Genomic DNA, 17,318 nt, shown 5'->3' with positions numbered 1-17,318 from the left:
TTCTTTCAGTCCCTCAATTAACACCTCTTTTTGGGCTAGTTGGTGCATACTTGAATTTGAGAAAAACTAGCACCAAACCATGCAAACCACAAGAGAAGAACGAAGACGAGACACAAGCCCTAACTTACAAACCATTGCGAGTTTGTGAGTTGGCGCTTGTGTCTTGTCTTCGTACTTTTCTTATGGTTTGCGTGGTTTGGTGGTAGTTTTTCTCTAATCCTTTCCCCAAAAAGCCAATTTTCAACTTGTTGCAAAAGAGACTATGGACTTGCTTTGCATGATATCAACCCACAATTTGTAATTGTGATTACAGTGATCAAAGTTTTTGGTAAGCAACCTTCCTCTCCCCTTAAATGTGTGCTATGAAGTAATATTGTGTAGTCTGTTGGACATTGTGCCATGCATAGCTGTGCTGCTGAATGAGTTGGGATGGGCAACATAGGGTGATCAGTTATTTGCATAAAGAAACAAAGGGCATTTCATTTGTGCCTTCAGTTCCCAGGGCACATATTGCCATTATAGTCCCGGCATGTTTCTACTTTTCTTATTGCTATTTTGTCCACATCCTAAGTATCCTTAGCTTGCATTATACAGCTGGTGTCATTAATTACATCATTACATTAGCAAGCATTGACGGTCTCTGGGGCTTGAATAGCTGCTCATATAAAGTTTTTCAACGTCTTGCTGTCGAGGGGTATTAAATCTGCAAGGACGGTTGTCCTTGTTTCATCTTTTATGATGTGTTCCATCATGGTGTACTTAGGGTAGGAGTGACGGCAGATCTGCACCACTAGAGGGAAATGCTGGACGATGAGAATGGGGCGGAATGCATTTGGCAGGCGCTCTCAGATAATGGATGGCAGTTTGGCTTGGGATTTACATTTGTTGTGGAATAGGCACAAGTATTTTGGGATGCATGTAATTGCCGTTACTCCTTTTTTTGGAACTGGGGAAAAAAAATGGGAGGGGGGGTACTAGCTTGTGTGTTAACTTGAGATGGCGAGAGCGCTTGCAAATGTATGTCAGTCCGTTTGCTTTGCCCACTCATACTCCCACGTGCAGTTTGCCACTTTTTCCCCTCTACAGGCATTTGATCCGTGGCCTACAGACTGGTTTAAGGAGTCGCCCTTGGCCGAAGTGTGCTTTCTGAGTGGCCTAGTGTCTGGGATGAGCGATGAGGAGCTCTTGCACACAGACAAAGAAGAGCAGACCGTGCTGCTCCAAACCCTGCTCAAGCGGGCTCTCACGGTCCATGAGAGGTGAGTACTTTGTGACAAGAGGTCTTGTTGGCACTCTGCTGCTTGCCTTGTGGGCCAGGGTGGGGGTTTCATCATTAGCCCAGCAGTGTTTACTTCTGGTCATGGACATCTTCCTGATCTCCCGTTAACCTGGTCCTGCACACTCCGCTTCTATCCATCCCCACCTGACCCTCTTGAAATCGACTCCTTTACCTCAAAGGACCATTGGTTATCTTCTCTTCACTATACATACCCTGCCCATGTCCATTCCTTTTTGTCTGTTTGACTTATGATGTTATTAACTCTCATTTTTTCACTGACCCACTTTGCTATCTTACTCCCTCTTGGCATTTTCAGGTGGGAGCTATTTTTTAATCCTTTAATGCATTAGCGTCACTACCTCACCTACACAGAATCTGTTTGTCCAGTGCTGTGTGAGGCCACTAAGTGGAACGTGCAGAAGAGGAGAGTGGACATTCAGAGAAGTAATTAAGGGGAGGGAGGGTGGAGAGGTTGAGATTGTTATGGGTGGGAGGGAGGGAGTGTGCTTAGGTGGGGTGGTAATGAAAATGAGGGAATGTTCGGGGTTATAACTGCCTCCTGGTAGGTGCCACCGCAACAGTGCTGTACAAAGGGTAGGTAATTAAAGGGGCTCTCAAGAAATTTACAGTATGGCTGAGATGCTAGCCGCTTTACAAATATGCTTCAAGAGCAATTTTTTTAATGCATTTTTGCAGAAGCTGAGCTATCTGTAGTCAAAATTTGAATTTCAGTTTCTTCGTGCCTTTCTCCCTTCTCCTTTTTAAATGCTGAAAGGTCCATTCCTCCACTGGCCCCACCCACTCTGCCCCTCCGCTACGAATTCCCCGGAGGGGGGTGGGGGTTGGGGGCAGAGCTTCCTGACTTGCTGGAGCGACGAGGCTGGCTGGCTGCAACCATGGTAGCTGCATGACATCTGAAAGAATCTAACTATAGTGATCTCTTAACCGGCATACACAGGAGTGTAAAACTGAGGAGTGCGTGAGCATGAAAAAGTCACGGGAAAGGGCTCGCCGACTTTTCTGCTGAATTGTTGGTTTTCAGCTGCGTGTAGAAGTGTATTTATTATTTGGCTCCGGTGCCCATGACAACACAGTTTAGTGATTGAGCGAGATTATGTACTCTGCTCCAAAGGTGTTTCAGAGCTGGTTCAAAGAACAGGAGAAACCTGGCAGGGAATCGAATCACTGAAGTGGAGAAAAGAGGAGTTGATGGAGAGGAGGATAATGCAGGCCACACACACACACACACACACACACACTATAACACATCAGTGTGTGCACCTGCTCCTTCTGTATGTCTGTCTGTGTGAAGCTTCCACCTTCTGGGCACCCTCTGGGGAGTGTAGGTGTGGGCACCCACTGGCAAAAATGCATCTTCCACGCTGCCCACCCACCCCACACCTACCAACCTCCACTCACCAAAGGACTCCATTTGTCTCTATTCCACCTCCAGAAGGCTCCACCCACACAGATACCTCCAGCAGCCTCCCAATACCATAAACATATGGCGAAAGCAAATACTACAAAGACTCAGATGCCTTGTGTAGCAGCTGAAGCTGAGTACTGGGGATGCAAACACCATGCAGACTCGTATGCTCATGCTTCAGCACTGCATGAATCACATTGATTGTCTTTGACTTCCTTGTTTGGTCCCAACCTGTCAAATGCCTCTTAGTATTACCCACACTGTTCTCCTATCCATAGTTCGCTGCGTTGCGCTGGAGGTGGCAATGGAAGACATTGGCCTAATGTGTTTACTTTGTTCTGATGCTCTCTTGATTGCAATGTGACCTGTTTTTCATGGTCAGAGAAAAGTACAGTGTCTTCAGTAGTAACACACACCAGATTTCCATGCTTCGATAAAGAAATGAATCGTCTCTTCACTTGGGACAAGCAACCTTTAATATAGCCGCTCTAATGTCGTGATGCAGTAAGCGGCGGCACCACTTCATTTGCTTTTCTGCAAATGCCTGTTCGCCTCCACAGCAAAATTCCGCTCCTTTTCACAGAGTTCATAATCAAGCACCTGCTGGCTTCGAACTCTGTCTGCATTAGCTCTTTCTGCCTCGCCACGGCATAGCCCTAACCTCTGTAGTTGCAGGCCTGTGGTTGGCTCACTCTTGTTGCATGAAGTTGGCAAGCTCTTCTATTTCTGTGAACCAGCTCTTCTTTGGCTCGCTGAAACCCTTCCAAGTCAACTTGCTGGCGAAAAACCTGTCCCTTTGCTTTCTCCAAGTGTGCAGGTGTTTCATAGTACCGGTGTCATAGTAAACTTTGTGGGTCTTTGCAACTGACGCTTCCATGTTTGCTCAAGTCCACGTTGGAGCCTTGCAGACAGGACACTTGAGATTTTCACGAGGCCTATTGTTATCCATGACTGTGGTAGACTAGGTAGACAATATCGATGCGGAAAAAATATCAAGCCGTGATTTTTGTGATGTCGATTTCAATAGGGTGTTGCTGGCGTAGATTCATGTTTGTACTCGATTCTAACGTGCATGTCATTTTCAGGTGATTTTTTTTTGTTTTCAGAAAAAAGGTGCACTTTATAATCGAGTAAATACAGTAAATGTGTTAGCATCATGGGAGATTTAGCACCTGCCGCTGGCCATACTACCTTTTAGGATCGGGCATCAGACAAAGAATTTTGCTATGCGTTCAAGTGTTGCATTCCTCAAGCTGGTCTGGATTACAAAGGGTGATCCTTTTTGCCATTGTCTTGCTCTGTGGTACGGAGCACAACATGTCGTTACGGTGGTCGTACCTTGAGCAAAAACTAAGAATGATTTAGAAATCTGGTTATAACATTGTATCCTTTGCACGTTTAGCCACACACTAACAAGTTGGAAGGGTTAAAAATTTTTTTTGAGACAATAAAGATGAAAATATGGCACAGCATCTGCTCAGAGTGACATTGCAGGCTGCTGTTGGAGTGAACATTATTGCAAAGTGTGGAACTGACAAAGCCAAAGTGGGATGGTTGGAGATTAAAAGGAAAAGCAAAAACCTGATCTTAGAAATATAATTAATCACTGCATAAAAACCACGAGGAGTTAATCACATTTGTGCATTCTCTCTTTTCTTCTTTGCCTGATGAAGATCTCGGGATTCTGGCTTCGTGCTCACCTGCGTCAAGACCGTTCTTCAGTTGGTGAACCGCGTACTGTAAGTCATTGACACTTTTGTGCAGTCTAACTTATGAAGGCAGAAATTAAAACGTTGAACATGTGTACTGATGTTGGTGCTTTAAACAGCATTAATCTTATTGAATCTTTTGAGATGTGTAATTTGTGTACCCCTGTTTGCGACACCATTGTAGTGTACAGTGTTTAGCTGCAGAATTAAATGTTAATGCAGCTAACATTAAGACAGGCTGTCTCAGTACAGTAGAATCTTGGTGATATGAATCTCACGGGGTCGCGAAAAAATTCGTATCTTGCGAAACTTTGTATCGTCCAAACGAACAAAATTCGTGTGCAGAAAAAATGAAAAATGCGTTCACGCAGATCTGTTTACGACTGATGGGATTTATTCACTGCTGTGCGGCCACGGCTCACTGTTCGCAATGCGTACTGCGTGATTAGCGATTGTAACTTTGGCGATGTGTGGGCTGCGCACCGCCGCTCACTATTCGCGCTGCTTACTGCGCGATTAGCGATCGCAACGTCGGCAATGTGTGGGCAGCACTTAATGCTCGAGGGTGCGGTCCCGGCTCCCGCATTCGTATCATCCGTAGAGGCGAAGGAGAGAGTTCGGAGCATCCGAAATTCCGCACATCGTATACAATGCACTCGGGCCGAGGAATTTCGTGAATTCGTATCATCGTGAAATTCGTACCAACCGGATTCGTATCACCGAGATTCTACTGTATTGCTGCTTTGCACATTGAAGGAGGCTGGTACTGCCACAGCCACAGAAGTTAATTTGTCAGAGACATATTTTTCATTCGCAGTCTTCTTGATTGTTTTATTATGGGCAGAAGTTTGTCATAGTATTCATCCATGCCAAAGTACTCAGCCATGTTGAAGCACTCAGCTGTGCAGAAGAACTCGGCCGTGTCGAAATACTGAACTATGTCTTAGTACTCGACTTGTGTGTCCACCCAGGCAACTGCTCAAGTCGAACAATGAGGCCCACTCGGCTGTCACCCGGAAGCTGCTCTGCGAGAGGCACATAGCAACGGAGCCCCTGCTTCGCTTCGTGTGGTCATACTGGGAGCACTATGTTGACGTGAGTTGGACTCATCACATTCTATGCATAAAAAAATACATATCACAATGCCTGTTTCTGTGGGAAATGTCGTAAGGCTTCAGTGCAGCAGTGGTTTTTGAATTTTCTATAATGCTCCATGGGCTTTCAGAGTACAGTGGAACCCCATTCATACGTTTTTCACCGGACCGGGGAAAAAAAAAAACGCAGCAGTGAGTAAAGCTCCGAAAGTGAATGAAAACAGTGCAGTTTTGACATGAAATAATTTATTTCCGCAAAGTGATCTTAGAACTTCAAAAAGTCGAGAATGGTGGATTGCCGTTTCTTTGGCTCGCTGGAAAGCAACACACGTTTCAATAGCCTGGAAGGCCCCATTGCTGTCGGCGCCGCTTTGAGATGCGATGTGCCTGCAGAGGAGGTCCAGAGCCTCAGTGGCTCTTCAAAGCTCGGATCTGCCAATTTTCCCCGAAATTATGTGGCTCGTGCTCCTCGTCATCATTGCAGTCAGCGGCTTCACTCGCGACTGAGTTTGCAACGATCTCGGCAATGCTTTGGCACTCCGACGTCACGACAGCAGCATCCACGGCGACGGAGTCGTCGTATGTGACTCCCGTGGCACCCAGTGCATTCATATTCTCAGTTGGCTCTTGATCACAAGAGGCTTCTTCCAACTCTTCAGCTTCCGTAGCAGGTTCCTCTTCCTCGTCCGTGCGAAAGCCACACCACGCAAAACAGTGCTGTGCAGTTGGCGCACTCACTGCAGGCCATGCTGAAGCAACGTAGTGCTTAGCGTCAAGTACTGAAATGGTCGTAGGCTGCTGTCCATGATCGGTACGCACGAGACAGCGCTTCACGATGCACTTCCTGTAGGAAGGCTTCAAGTTCTCTGTTGTGTTCTCTTCAAGTTCTCTGTTGTGTACGTCCAGCTTTTCCTCAAGGGAGAAGCTTGTGCGACGCCATCTAAGCGCGCAAAGATCACGGTTACAAGTTCGACCATGGTTTGACGTTCACAAGGGGGATGGCCATCTATTGGCAGCCTCTCCAATTTGCGTGTGGCTTCTTGCAGCCAGTTCCATAGCCAAGCCAGGCCAAGACTAGTCAAAAGTCAGAATGGTGGTTGGCGCGCATTGCCCAGACGGATTTGGGGCGCCAGGTTGCGACATATCATGCGGGAACATTTTCACAGCTACAACATTACAGCGGGGTTCCCACAAGAGCCCCGCTGTATCCTATGGGAGCTATGCAGGGACCGGATGAAAACGACATAACAGCCAGGAAAATACAGCAGTGAGGAACTTAACAGCGGAGTTCAACTGCACTAGTGTTGAGGAATGTGCAGTGTCCGTACTTCGAGGTGGCACGTGTAGTGCGAGGTACAGATACATGTCCTGTAATAAAACCTCTGCACAGATAGTTTTCTCTGGTCGCACAGTTCTCCACTTTGAGGTGTGTATATTCATCATTTGTTCTCGGAATGTAAACATAGTTTTGTGAAACCCAGATTTTGGAGTGCCTAAAATAGCATACTTTAGGTTCGCGTTCTTCATTGTTTTTTTAAAAGTATTTGTTCCTCTTTGATTACAGGCTGTAAGCCAGCATGCAAGGCTGATCTTCAGAAGGATTGTCGACATGGACATTCTGCTGGCATCAAGTAAGTAGTGGCCACAGCCTTGTCTTTTAGCAGATCATCTACTGTCATTTTTGTGATGTGTTCATTTACTTTAAAGTTTTTTGTGTGCCACTTTAGCTTCACAGCTGCCCCCCACTCACCTTTATTTTTTTAATCAAATGAAAGTTCTGTAATCTGTTTTTCTAGATTTGCATTTTTATTTGTAACTGAGTTTCTGTGTTGTGCAACATTAAAAGAAGAAATTTGGGCTTTGAGATAGGGTGGTTTCGGGTTTGACCGAGACAAGGATGAATTTCTGTTCAGTTGCTTCGTTTCTGTAGAAGCGGCATAGCTTTCTATTGTGGCTGCATGGCTGCGCTCATTTGGATGTTAATGAGTAATTAGTCCCCTGAAATCCACTCCACCCGGGGAGATTCAACCAAAACAGCTTGAGCTTGCTTTGAAGGAGTGCAGTGCATGCTTGTGCTGATTTCTGTCGTGCTCCGTGTGCTGTGCCAGGTGAGGAAGAAGCTCGGGCCTTCCTTGAAGAATCAGCGATGTTCCTGATTGACCTGCCGTGGCATCGCAAGGGAAAGTACGACACGGTGGCCTACCTGGCCGAGGTCATGAGTTGCTCAGCACTGCTACGGCTGAGGCCGGCGCTCGTCACCAATCTCCTCTCCGCTGCTGAGGAGCCCAATATGTGCTCCTATGTGAGTGTCTGCACGCTTTATTTCCCCCCCCCCACCCATTCCGTCCTTTACTATATTTATTTTTTTCTTATGAAGTGGAGAGAACAGCCTTGGTTCGAAGTATTTTTTAATGAAGTCACAATTACACAATCTTCAGGGAACATGTATTTTTTGTGCTGATTGCAAATACTATGCCATTTGATTTCATGCAAAAAAAAAAAATAGTCCTTTGGCACTTATGTAACATGTTATGCAAGCGTTTTGTCGAGAGATTTGAAGAAATTTTGCTGCAAGGAACTCGCTAAAATGCATGCCATTGTTTTGATTTTTTTTGCCATCAAGGAATGCAATGCAATCCTGCCTGTCATATAACTTGAATTACTGTGTTGCAAAGCTGCCACTTCAGACACAAGACAAAAATTCCCATAATCGTTGGTTAAAATTGGATAACTGCGTTCTCTTTCGTTGAAGAGCTATCTGTACATGCTCACTTGTTTGAACAACTTTGTGGAAAGCACTTTACATTTTCTGTGCTTATGCATTAGCTAAGTAGAATCATGATCATACAAATTTCATGGTGTCACAAAAATATTCATATAATTCTAAACAAAATAATTCTTATCCAGAATTTACGCAAATTATGTTTGGCTGACGGGGTTTATTAATGGCTAAGCGATGTCGGCGCTGTGCTGGTCGCGCGCCGCTACTTGCTGCTCGTGGTGTGCACCGCGCAAACGCCGGTGTCGACGTCGGCAATGTACGGGCAGAAAGTACTTGGTGCTTGAGGGTGCAGTCGCGGCTCATGCATTCGCATCATCTGCAGTGGGGGGGAAGGGGTGGGGGGGGGGGGGGTGGGGGGGGGGGGGGTTCATAACCTCCAATTTCTGCCCATTGCACGCAGTGCAGTCTGGTTAGGACATTTTTCGAATTCGTGTAACTCCAAAATATGTATCAACCAGGATGGTACAATCGACATCCTACTGCTTTCAGTGGTTGCAAGTTTCAGGGGGTGGTCGAGAAGGGAGTTTTGAGAAAAAAACGATTGTTTGGTTTTATACTTTTTTAAAATGTGATCAACCCCCAACAGACTGCTTGCAATCTACTTGGAGGTTCCTGCTATTTTGCAGTGATAGCTGTTAGGCGCCCGTCCCTGGCTTTCTCGTTGCCGTCGCTGTTGTTGCCAGCGGCATAACCGGTGGGTGCGCCGGTCAACCTGGGTCGCATAAGCCTATGGGCGGCTCTGCTTGAAACAGCTGCCTGCCAGTGCAGGGGTGCATCACTTGACCACTACACCAGTGCGCCAGGAATGTATCCCCAAAAAGCCTAAACAGCTGTCGCTGAACATCACGTTATGCACTCATAACCATCCTGTGTTTTTTTTTGTCAGTCAGAACCAAATGCCATAGCTGTTGTTTTCTTGTTTTAGTGTTTGTTTGACTCAGCTTTTGTGTGGAATTTTTACATGACTGTACTAAGATAGGTGTAGTAGCTTTAGATGTTTGTGTAGTTTTCTCTGAAAGCACTTTTGCTCTGCATTTTTGTTTTAACAGAAAAAAAAAAAAGTATATTTCCCTCCTGTTTTTTTTTTTTCAAGGTCAAAGACTTAGTGCAAAAGCTGGCCTCGCTGCACCGGAAGGAAGTCACTGCAGCTGAATTTGAGTGCGCCTGGCTTGAGCCTTTTGCCTCGGCTACCAAGAACCATTCCAGAGAGCTGCTTGTGCCCCTGTTTCAGGTGGGGGTTTGTTGGGGAGCTTTAAGGTGTTTTATCCTGGACTGTCTTTCTTGTTTTAAAATTTATTATTTTTACCTTTCTGTTTTTTTTTCTGACACTTGCGGTGCAATGCATGTTGTGTTGTTTCCATTTCTTGTCCTCGGTATGTCTTGGAAATGCGATCGCAGCAATGCTCTGTGCGTGAATGTGGGTATATGGGCAAGTGAGTAGTGCTATTTAGGCAGGCGGATGGTTTTGGGTGGAATGGGCAAGCTAGGGAGTGGTAATCTAGGGTCAGGTAGCTGGATGAGATGCAGTTAGGTTAGGTAAGGTGTAGTGACGTAGTTAACATCATTCATTGCATGGAAAGTCCTTTTGTATTTCAATTTTTCACAGGCTTTATCAATTGTGTGCAGTTTGTTGATGTCCTGTATTCCTTCCATGCAGCACGTCCTGCCAGTTCTAACTGCCATCCACCCTGGAACTACTCAGTACGTGTTTGGCAAGCTTTCTGAAGACCGGAGTAAGTGTTTATTGATGTTGTTTCTAGCTCTTGGCACAAGGGAACCATGTTCTCTTGTGCATCCACATGGGCGTAAACTATTTCATTAAGGGTAAAAAAAAAAACATTCTTTGTAGGGACTGATAGTTGTATACAGCTCAGACCATTTATAACGTAACCGCTTATAATGCGGGACCGCATTATATGCGTCTTTTTGTGACAACCACTTTGCTTCCTAGCCGCCACGTTGGCTGAGTGGTTATGGCGCTTGGCTGATGGCCCGAAAGACGCGGGTTCGATCCCAGCCGTGGTAGTCGAATTTCGATGGAGGCGGAATTCTAGAGGTCTGTGTACTGTGCCCCAGGTGGTCGAAATTCCCGGAGCCCTTCACTACTGTGTCTCTCATAGCCTTGAGTCGCTTTGGGACGTTAAACCCCCATAAGCCAAACCAAACCTTGCTTCCTATAGTGTGCAATGTATTGGCGTACCACTTAATACGCGGCAGCGTGTAACTGGAGACCGCGTATAGTGCGGTTTCTGGAAAGCCTGGCGGTTCGCGAACCGGCGCAGGCCGATAATGCAAGAAGGATGCAACAGGCGGGGCTGGTGAGCGTTGTCAGTGTGGTTCAAGGCAAGGCTGAAAGCAGGAGAGGATAGAAAAAAAAGAAAAGTTGTAAAGCTGGCGTTCTTCCTCTCACTATCGATGCGATGCGCCTCCGTTGGGCACAGAGATTGGACTAAACTTGAAAGCACATGATGGCACGGGCAGACGATCATGCTGGAGTGGCCGCGGCGGCTGCGAGCACATGGCATGACGCTGCAAGCGCTGCTCGTAGCACACGTACGTGTGGCAGCATCTTGTCACGCCTGAGCCCATGAGCGAGATATGTGTCATCATGTGTAGCTAAAAGTTGACAACGTAGGCAAATCTACCAGCCTCGGCTTCCTTCAGTTCCGATGGCGCCTGCTCCTCCGAAAGCCAGGAAATGGCAGTCTCTCAAAACCAAGCACAACATTGTGAGAGACATCGAGGGCGGTTTGAAAAAGGCTGCGATGGCAAAATAGTGTGGCGTCACCAACCAACACTACTGCATGCTACTGTGTCCGCCGTTTGGAACAACAGCGGCAAGTTGCAACAACAGCTGCAGGAAAACTCCGCTTCACATGCAAGGAAACGGATTCATGCGTCAAAGTATGAAGATGACGCCGCTTTGTTTGAACGGTTTCGCGAGGCCCAGCCCCAAAGTATTCTTGTGAGTGGCTCAATATTGCAGGCCAAGGCCAGGTGCCTTGCAAACATTTTGGGGCATGATGGTTTCTGCTCGTTGAACCGTTGGATTCAGCTTTTCAAGTACCGGCACGATATAAGCTCGTCATCGTCGTGACCGTCCCCGATGGCATTGTGTGTGAAGTAGCCGCCACAGATGGAGACATCGTGGCAGTGGTGCTCAGTCGCGATGAGCCTCTATCCGAGGGTGGGCTCGACGAAGTGAGTGAAAGTGCAGCAGAAGTTTCGTGCAAAGACGCGCTCGACTCTTGCAACAAACTGCGCCACTACTGCGCCCTGAGAAACCTCAGCGAGCAAGTGCTTAAGTGTCTCACTGTTTTTGAACGTTATTACTCGCGCAGTTCGGTCGCGCAGCGCCAGACTGAAATAATGTCGTTCTTTCGTTCAATACAACACTTCGACAAAAGGATCAAATAAATTTCTTTCTTGCCTGTGACTGCAGTATTGTGTGTCTGATGCGTTGTTATGTGCACTTTGAAAGGTAGGCGGGCCATTCTTAAAACGCGAATGCATGGAAAATCTACGTTTTGCGTAAGTGGTCTATGCTGTAGTTATAAAGCTGATGTGTAGGATCCTTGATGTACTGGATATGTCACACTGTTAACAGCCGCCACGGTTGCTTAGTGGTTATGGCACTCGGCTGCTGGCCCGAAAGACGCGGGTTCGATCCCGGCCGTGGTGGTCGAATTTCGATGGAGGCGAAATTCGCCCGTGTGCTGTGCAATGTCAGTGCACGTTAAAGAACCCCAGGTGGTCGAAATTTCCGGAGCCCTCCACTGCGGCATCTCTCATAGCCTGTGTCGCTTTGGGACGTAAAACCCCCATAAACCATGTCACACTGTTAACTTTGTCGTAGCACTGTCACGCTGTACTTTGGGTTTGATGTGCAGTGCTTGCTCTTGCCTCTGATGCAGTGCAGTAGCTGGCGTCAGTATGAGTGACTGCGTCGCAAAGATTACCTTCCACTCATTGCCCAGTCGTCACTTGGACTTTCACACGGGCGCACAGGACGGGAACAAGATATCATAGCAAGATTTTGGGGCCTCTGCTATGTGTAGATCATTTATGTTTGGCTCTTATGTTCCTTGTCATGTGATTCAGAAATTGTGTGGGTTTATTTGCTCTGTAAAAAAATTGTTTTGGGGTCCCTTTGGAAAGAAATAAAAATATGGTTTGAGTGATCTGTTGCACATTTTAATCATGCTTGCAACTTAAACGCAAGCTACACTGGGCTAAAGTCGTACTCATGTCGTGCAGTTAGCCCAGAAGCAAAGTTGACAGCCTGCTACACCCCTTATACATGAAACAGTGCAAGCAGGGATGATGCGTTGTTCAGGTACTTTCACATGATGATGCAAACATACAGGTTGTTACAACCTTACTGCTATGTGATCAACACTTGTTTCACAGACCACATTTGCATTTCTATGCTGGACTGTTTTTACTTGCACTTGTAGTGTGGGTGTGCTGTACTAAAGTAACCGTTTTTAACTGCAGGCGATTTCGTCCCGGCCACCCTGAAGTGTCTGCTGCTCGACAAGGCTCTCATTGAGTCTGGCAACCTGGAGCGGTGGCGGCATGTTCTCCTTGAGGGCACTGGCCACAGGGATGTGCAGGTGTGGTTGGCTGAGCTCTGCTGTGGCCGCTCCTCTGTCTGCATTTCATTTCTGCGCTTCTCGTGGCCAGTAGTACAAGGGTAGTGAAAAAACAGTGCAGTTAGTCTCTTTCCGCTGTGGTGCTCAGTGCATGCAATCCGGAGTAAGGACGCACATGTAAGTCAGAGGAGTAGCTTGCCGAGGGCTGTTTTGAATCTACAAGGTTCAGTGCGTGCTGCCATAGCATTCGGACTAATCCTGTACCTCCCTCTGTCCTCTTGGTACAGGCTTGGGTCACTCAAACTGACCGCTGGTCGCCTCTTCTGTGCATCAGATGCTCTGCTCAAGTTAATAGTCCATATCTCCATCTAAACTTTTTTGCAGTACACAGTAAAAGCTTGGTGATTCTTTCCCGGTTCATATGTTTTCCCTGTCCGTACACTCAAAATCGTGGGCGTTTTAAATTTTCCCTTAGAGTAACACTATATTTCTTCCAGTGAATACGTTCCCGGATAACATGGCTTCCCGCAACTGCGTTTAAATGTTTGACAAATTGTGGCTGTATAATACGTTTATTGACCAAACGCACATGTTAAAAACATACAAGTGGTCCCAACGTGAGGGCATGCGACATGAAAAGCTGAAATGCAGCGGTAGCTACCTGCCGTGGTGGCTTCTCTGCAGTGCCGAGATGAAATTAGGCGAAGCGCCACCACTACCAACAACAAAAAATAAAAATGGCGTGCTAGCATTCGAGACAGCCATTTTTTGTGGGGACGCGACATGAAGAGAAACACTGAGGGTTTCTTTGCGGGTGCGCAAGGGCAAGGGGGCGAAGCATCTGTGAACTACAGCGGCGCGCTTTAAAACACCACGACAATCGGCTACCGCGGTGGCTTCCCCGCAATACTTTGGTGCAAAGGGGCAAAGCATCTAAAAATGACGAATATTGTGGTTATTTTAGTCATTGCCGTTGGCGGTTCAGATGCGTTAAAGTTCCTTCCGTGCGTAAGACAACACAAATGCAGACTGAATTTTGTGAGCTCTATAGAAAAGGATCTGTTTAGATCTTGTGCCAAGAATTGCTAATCTACATTTTTGAGAAGAGAAATTGTCGATAAATGCCTGTGTACCTCATTCAACAGTTACATTTCTCAAAATTGGGCAGTTTGGATCATACGTTTTCCCAGATAATACGTTTTTTCGTGGTTTCTTAAAGAAAGCGTATCTACGAGGTATTACTGTATTTTTGGTTTGATACTTTTCATGCTCTAATGCTGCTCTTTGTAGATTTGCTAATGCTTGTTGCTTTCCTACCTACCTGCCTTTTCCTTGGTTCTTTTCAAGCTTTTTCTTGTGAAGAATGTGTTATGTCGCATGAGACACTACACCTGTGTATCCATGTCAAATCTTTCCGAGTCATTCCTACAGCCCCTCATACATCTAATTACTTTGAAACCTGTAACATTCCCCTGCAATGAAGGATTAAAGTCAAGGACTCGGTTTGTACCACTTAGTCAAATTAACTTCCAATCGTGTTAGCCAATGGCTTGTCACTTCAACGTCAAGTGTATTATAAAGGCTCTTCCTAATTCTAACTTCATGATTTGAACCGAGTTGAACCCTGGTGGTGTTATGTTGGTTGTCGATGAAACTTTCCCCCCCAATCAGGTGCGGCTGGACACCCTGCAGCTGCTCACCGAGCACCCCAAGTCATGCGAGCCCGTGAAGCCACTGTGCCTACAGCTGCTGCACACCTTCCTACACCTCAACATGAACATGCAGGGGGCACCCTTCAGGCAGCAGATGATCGCCTCCTTCAAAAAGGTGCCACACACGTTGTCCATCATTGTGAAAGCAGGTTCCCCCATTTTGTGTTCATGTGTGAAGGAAAACTGATGAGCGTAGCTTGCTACAGTCTGAAGTACCGTGCTTTGTATTTCATTAGAATCTTTTTATTCATTCAGTTGTCAGTGCACGGTTACTTAATTTCAGTTGATTTAATTGCATATTTTCCCCTTCTCCTTAGCCATACACAGTGTTGTCCACTTCTAACTTGAACACGCGAGAGGTGTGGCCGCGCTCCTTAGAGCGCCGGTGGGTTTGTTGCATGTGTGCATCAAATTGAAGTGGCACACGGTGAAAAGCACCAGCTCTACATCCCTCGAAATCTGCACCGGGTTGCTTTGATGCATGGCCGTATCAGATACACTGCCCATCAGAAGAGTGTGTCACATCGCTTGTGTGTTTAATCGAAATTTAATCTAGGAGTGGATGACCCTGTATGTTGTGGCATGGTTTTGAGGCGAACGCTTTGCGTTTAACTTGCTTGAATTAAAGTGTTATAATACAGATTATTTTTTAAAAAGCCCAAATTCAGTAAGTGCATGCGTTTAGCTAGTTACTACTATGGTTTCTCTGTCCCACACTCATTTTTAGTGCACGTTAGAGAACCCCAGGTGGTCAAAATTTCCGGAGCCCTTCACTACGGCATCTCTCATAGCCTGAGTAGCTTTGGAACGCTAAGCCCCCATAAACCAACCAGTAATTTTTTGTGGGAAAGTGATTAAGCATCACACCAGGAAAAATTTTTGTGTCCTGTTCAGCCAAAGCAACTATGAAAACCTTGCGTATATACTGTACTGAAAGAAATAAAGAAATATCAAAGTGTCTCAAACAGATTAAAAAAGCCACTGAAATGATGATTTTTAGATGTCTCTGTCATCCTCTTTAGCAGTCATGTTTTTGCAAACATTTTGAAGTGTCAATTTTGAAATGAGAAAATTTGCAGTAAACCGTCGTTAATGTGAAGTCATAAAACAGCAAAAAAAATTTCAAGGTCAATGGAGTTTCAACATACACAAAGTACCTAAATTCTTTAGTGTGCTAATCATGCACACAAAGTAATTTAAAATATCTGTCTAGCTTTGCTTTGCTTTTGCAAACTGCACAATGCAGACCATGTGCATGAGTGCATTTGTTGCCTGCCAGCTCGTGTTAGAATCATCTTGCCTGGCTACTTTGTTGTTTTGTTTTTGCTTATTCTTGAGTAATTGGCTGGTGCAGGTGTTGAATAGGATCTTCGACAGCAGTGCACTGCTCAACAGGCAGCTACGGAGAGGGGAGATCCCTGCGGAACGTGCTCCGCTGATTCCCCCTCAACTGGAAGCTCATCAGGTGGGCAGTAGCAGAATGCTCCATCATCTCCACAGTTTGATCTGACCCTTTCCTCCGTCAAGATGCCTCTTGTTAAAGCAGTCATCATCATCACCTGCCTAACTATGTCTAATGCAGGACAAAGGCCTCATTCATATCTCCCTAGTTGACCCTGTCCTGTGCCAGCTGCCACCGTATCCCCGCAAACTTCATAAACTCGTTCACTAACCCGACTTTCTGCGGACCCCCGCTACTCTTGCCCTCTCTTGGAGTACACTCCATTGCACCTAACAACCTGATCAGTTATCTGCCTTTTGCGTTGCATGCCCTGCACATGGCCATTTCTTCATGATTTCAGTGTAGATGTCGTTAACTTGCATTTGTTCCCTCATTTCCTGTGTCTTAACATTAAAAGGGGTACAGACACCAAATTATGGTTGGGTGTTCTTTCTTATTGTAATGATGCAGAGGATTTTAGTAAACATGGATCGCCATGTTTGCTGATGCCCAGCAGATTATTTATGATTGAATTCCTTCTTTATGCTGTTTTGGTTTCTTTTCCAACAGTTATCGGTCGCTGTGATGTTAAAGTCCAGGTCACGTGGGGCGTAACAAAACTTGGGGCCTTCTTAACCGCATTCTTAAAGAAGAAAAATAGCATTTAGGTTGCCTGATGTGGTGTCAACAATAAGTGTCTGATGTTCTTAGAATTAAATTTTATGTCATTTCCTCAACAGCTCAGGTGTCATTCCCAGCCACTCCTTGACCACATGCTTCCACAGCAGGTCGGAGATATGGCGGGATGGAGCATTGACCGCATACACATTTTTGAAGTTCATGACAAATTCTTTAATATTCACAGTATGCATGCAATTCAGCCATTTCTATGCCATTGTATCTATCTAAGTCAATTTCAAGTTTTGGGGGTCTCTCGACCAGTCATTATTTTAAATGCCACCTGCCACGATTGGCAGGTTGCTCACAAACTGACTGGTGGCCAGGTTGCCACCAGCCATGGCGGGCAAGTTGTGATGTCACGAGGTCATGTGACATTTCTTGACCAATCGGGGAATTTCATGACAGAGAAGCTGGAAATTTTTTGCGAGACGACAACCGAAATGCTATTGTACTAAAAAAGAAACTGGCCGCTGGGTATAGCACTTGTGTGATGCGAGAGTCAGCGCCAGCTGTATGCGGTGCTGAATGCGTCGTTAGCTTTGCCATGAGTAGCGATGTCTATGTGCACGGGTGTGAACGGCGTGAGCTAAGGTTCACGT

General features: G+C 46.0%; 1 protein-coding gene across 1 annotated transcript in view; it reads left to right on the top strand.

Annotated features, from left to right (window-relative positions):
- Nucleotides 1-17,318, top strand: part of THADA (Thyroid adenoma-associated protein homolog) — a 63,736-nt gene that overhangs the window by 10,817 nt on the left and 35,601 nt on the right. The window contains exons 9-18 of the mRNA XM_077637895.1: nucleotides 1,087-1,259; nucleotides 4,379-4,444; nucleotides 5,386-5,509; nucleotides 7,073-7,139; nucleotides 7,617-7,810; nucleotides 9,384-9,521; nucleotides 9,948-10,023; nucleotides 12,788-12,906; nucleotides 14,557-14,712; nucleotides 15,952-16,062. Of these exons, the coding sequence (XP_077494021.1) occupies nucleotides 1,087-1,259; nucleotides 4,379-4,444; nucleotides 5,386-5,509; nucleotides 7,073-7,139; nucleotides 7,617-7,810; nucleotides 9,384-9,521; nucleotides 9,948-10,023; nucleotides 12,788-12,906; nucleotides 14,557-14,712; nucleotides 15,952-16,062 (1,224 nt within the window). The remainder of the gene's footprint in view (nucleotides 1-1,086; nucleotides 1,260-4,378; nucleotides 4,445-5,385; nucleotides 5,510-7,072; nucleotides 7,140-7,616; nucleotides 7,811-9,383; nucleotides 9,522-9,947; nucleotides 10,024-12,787; nucleotides 12,907-14,556; nucleotides 14,713-15,951; nucleotides 16,063-17,318) is intronic.

The sequence above is a fragment of the Amblyomma americanum genome, chromosome 9, assembly GCF_052857255.1.
Source record: "Amblyomma americanum isolate KBUSLIRL-KWMA chromosome 9, ASM5285725v1, whole genome shotgun sequence".
Taxonomy (NCBI): Eukaryota; Metazoa; Arthropoda; class Arachnida; order Ixodida; family Ixodidae; genus Amblyomma; species Amblyomma americanum.
This window is presented reverse-complemented; position numbering and strand designations above follow the sequence as displayed.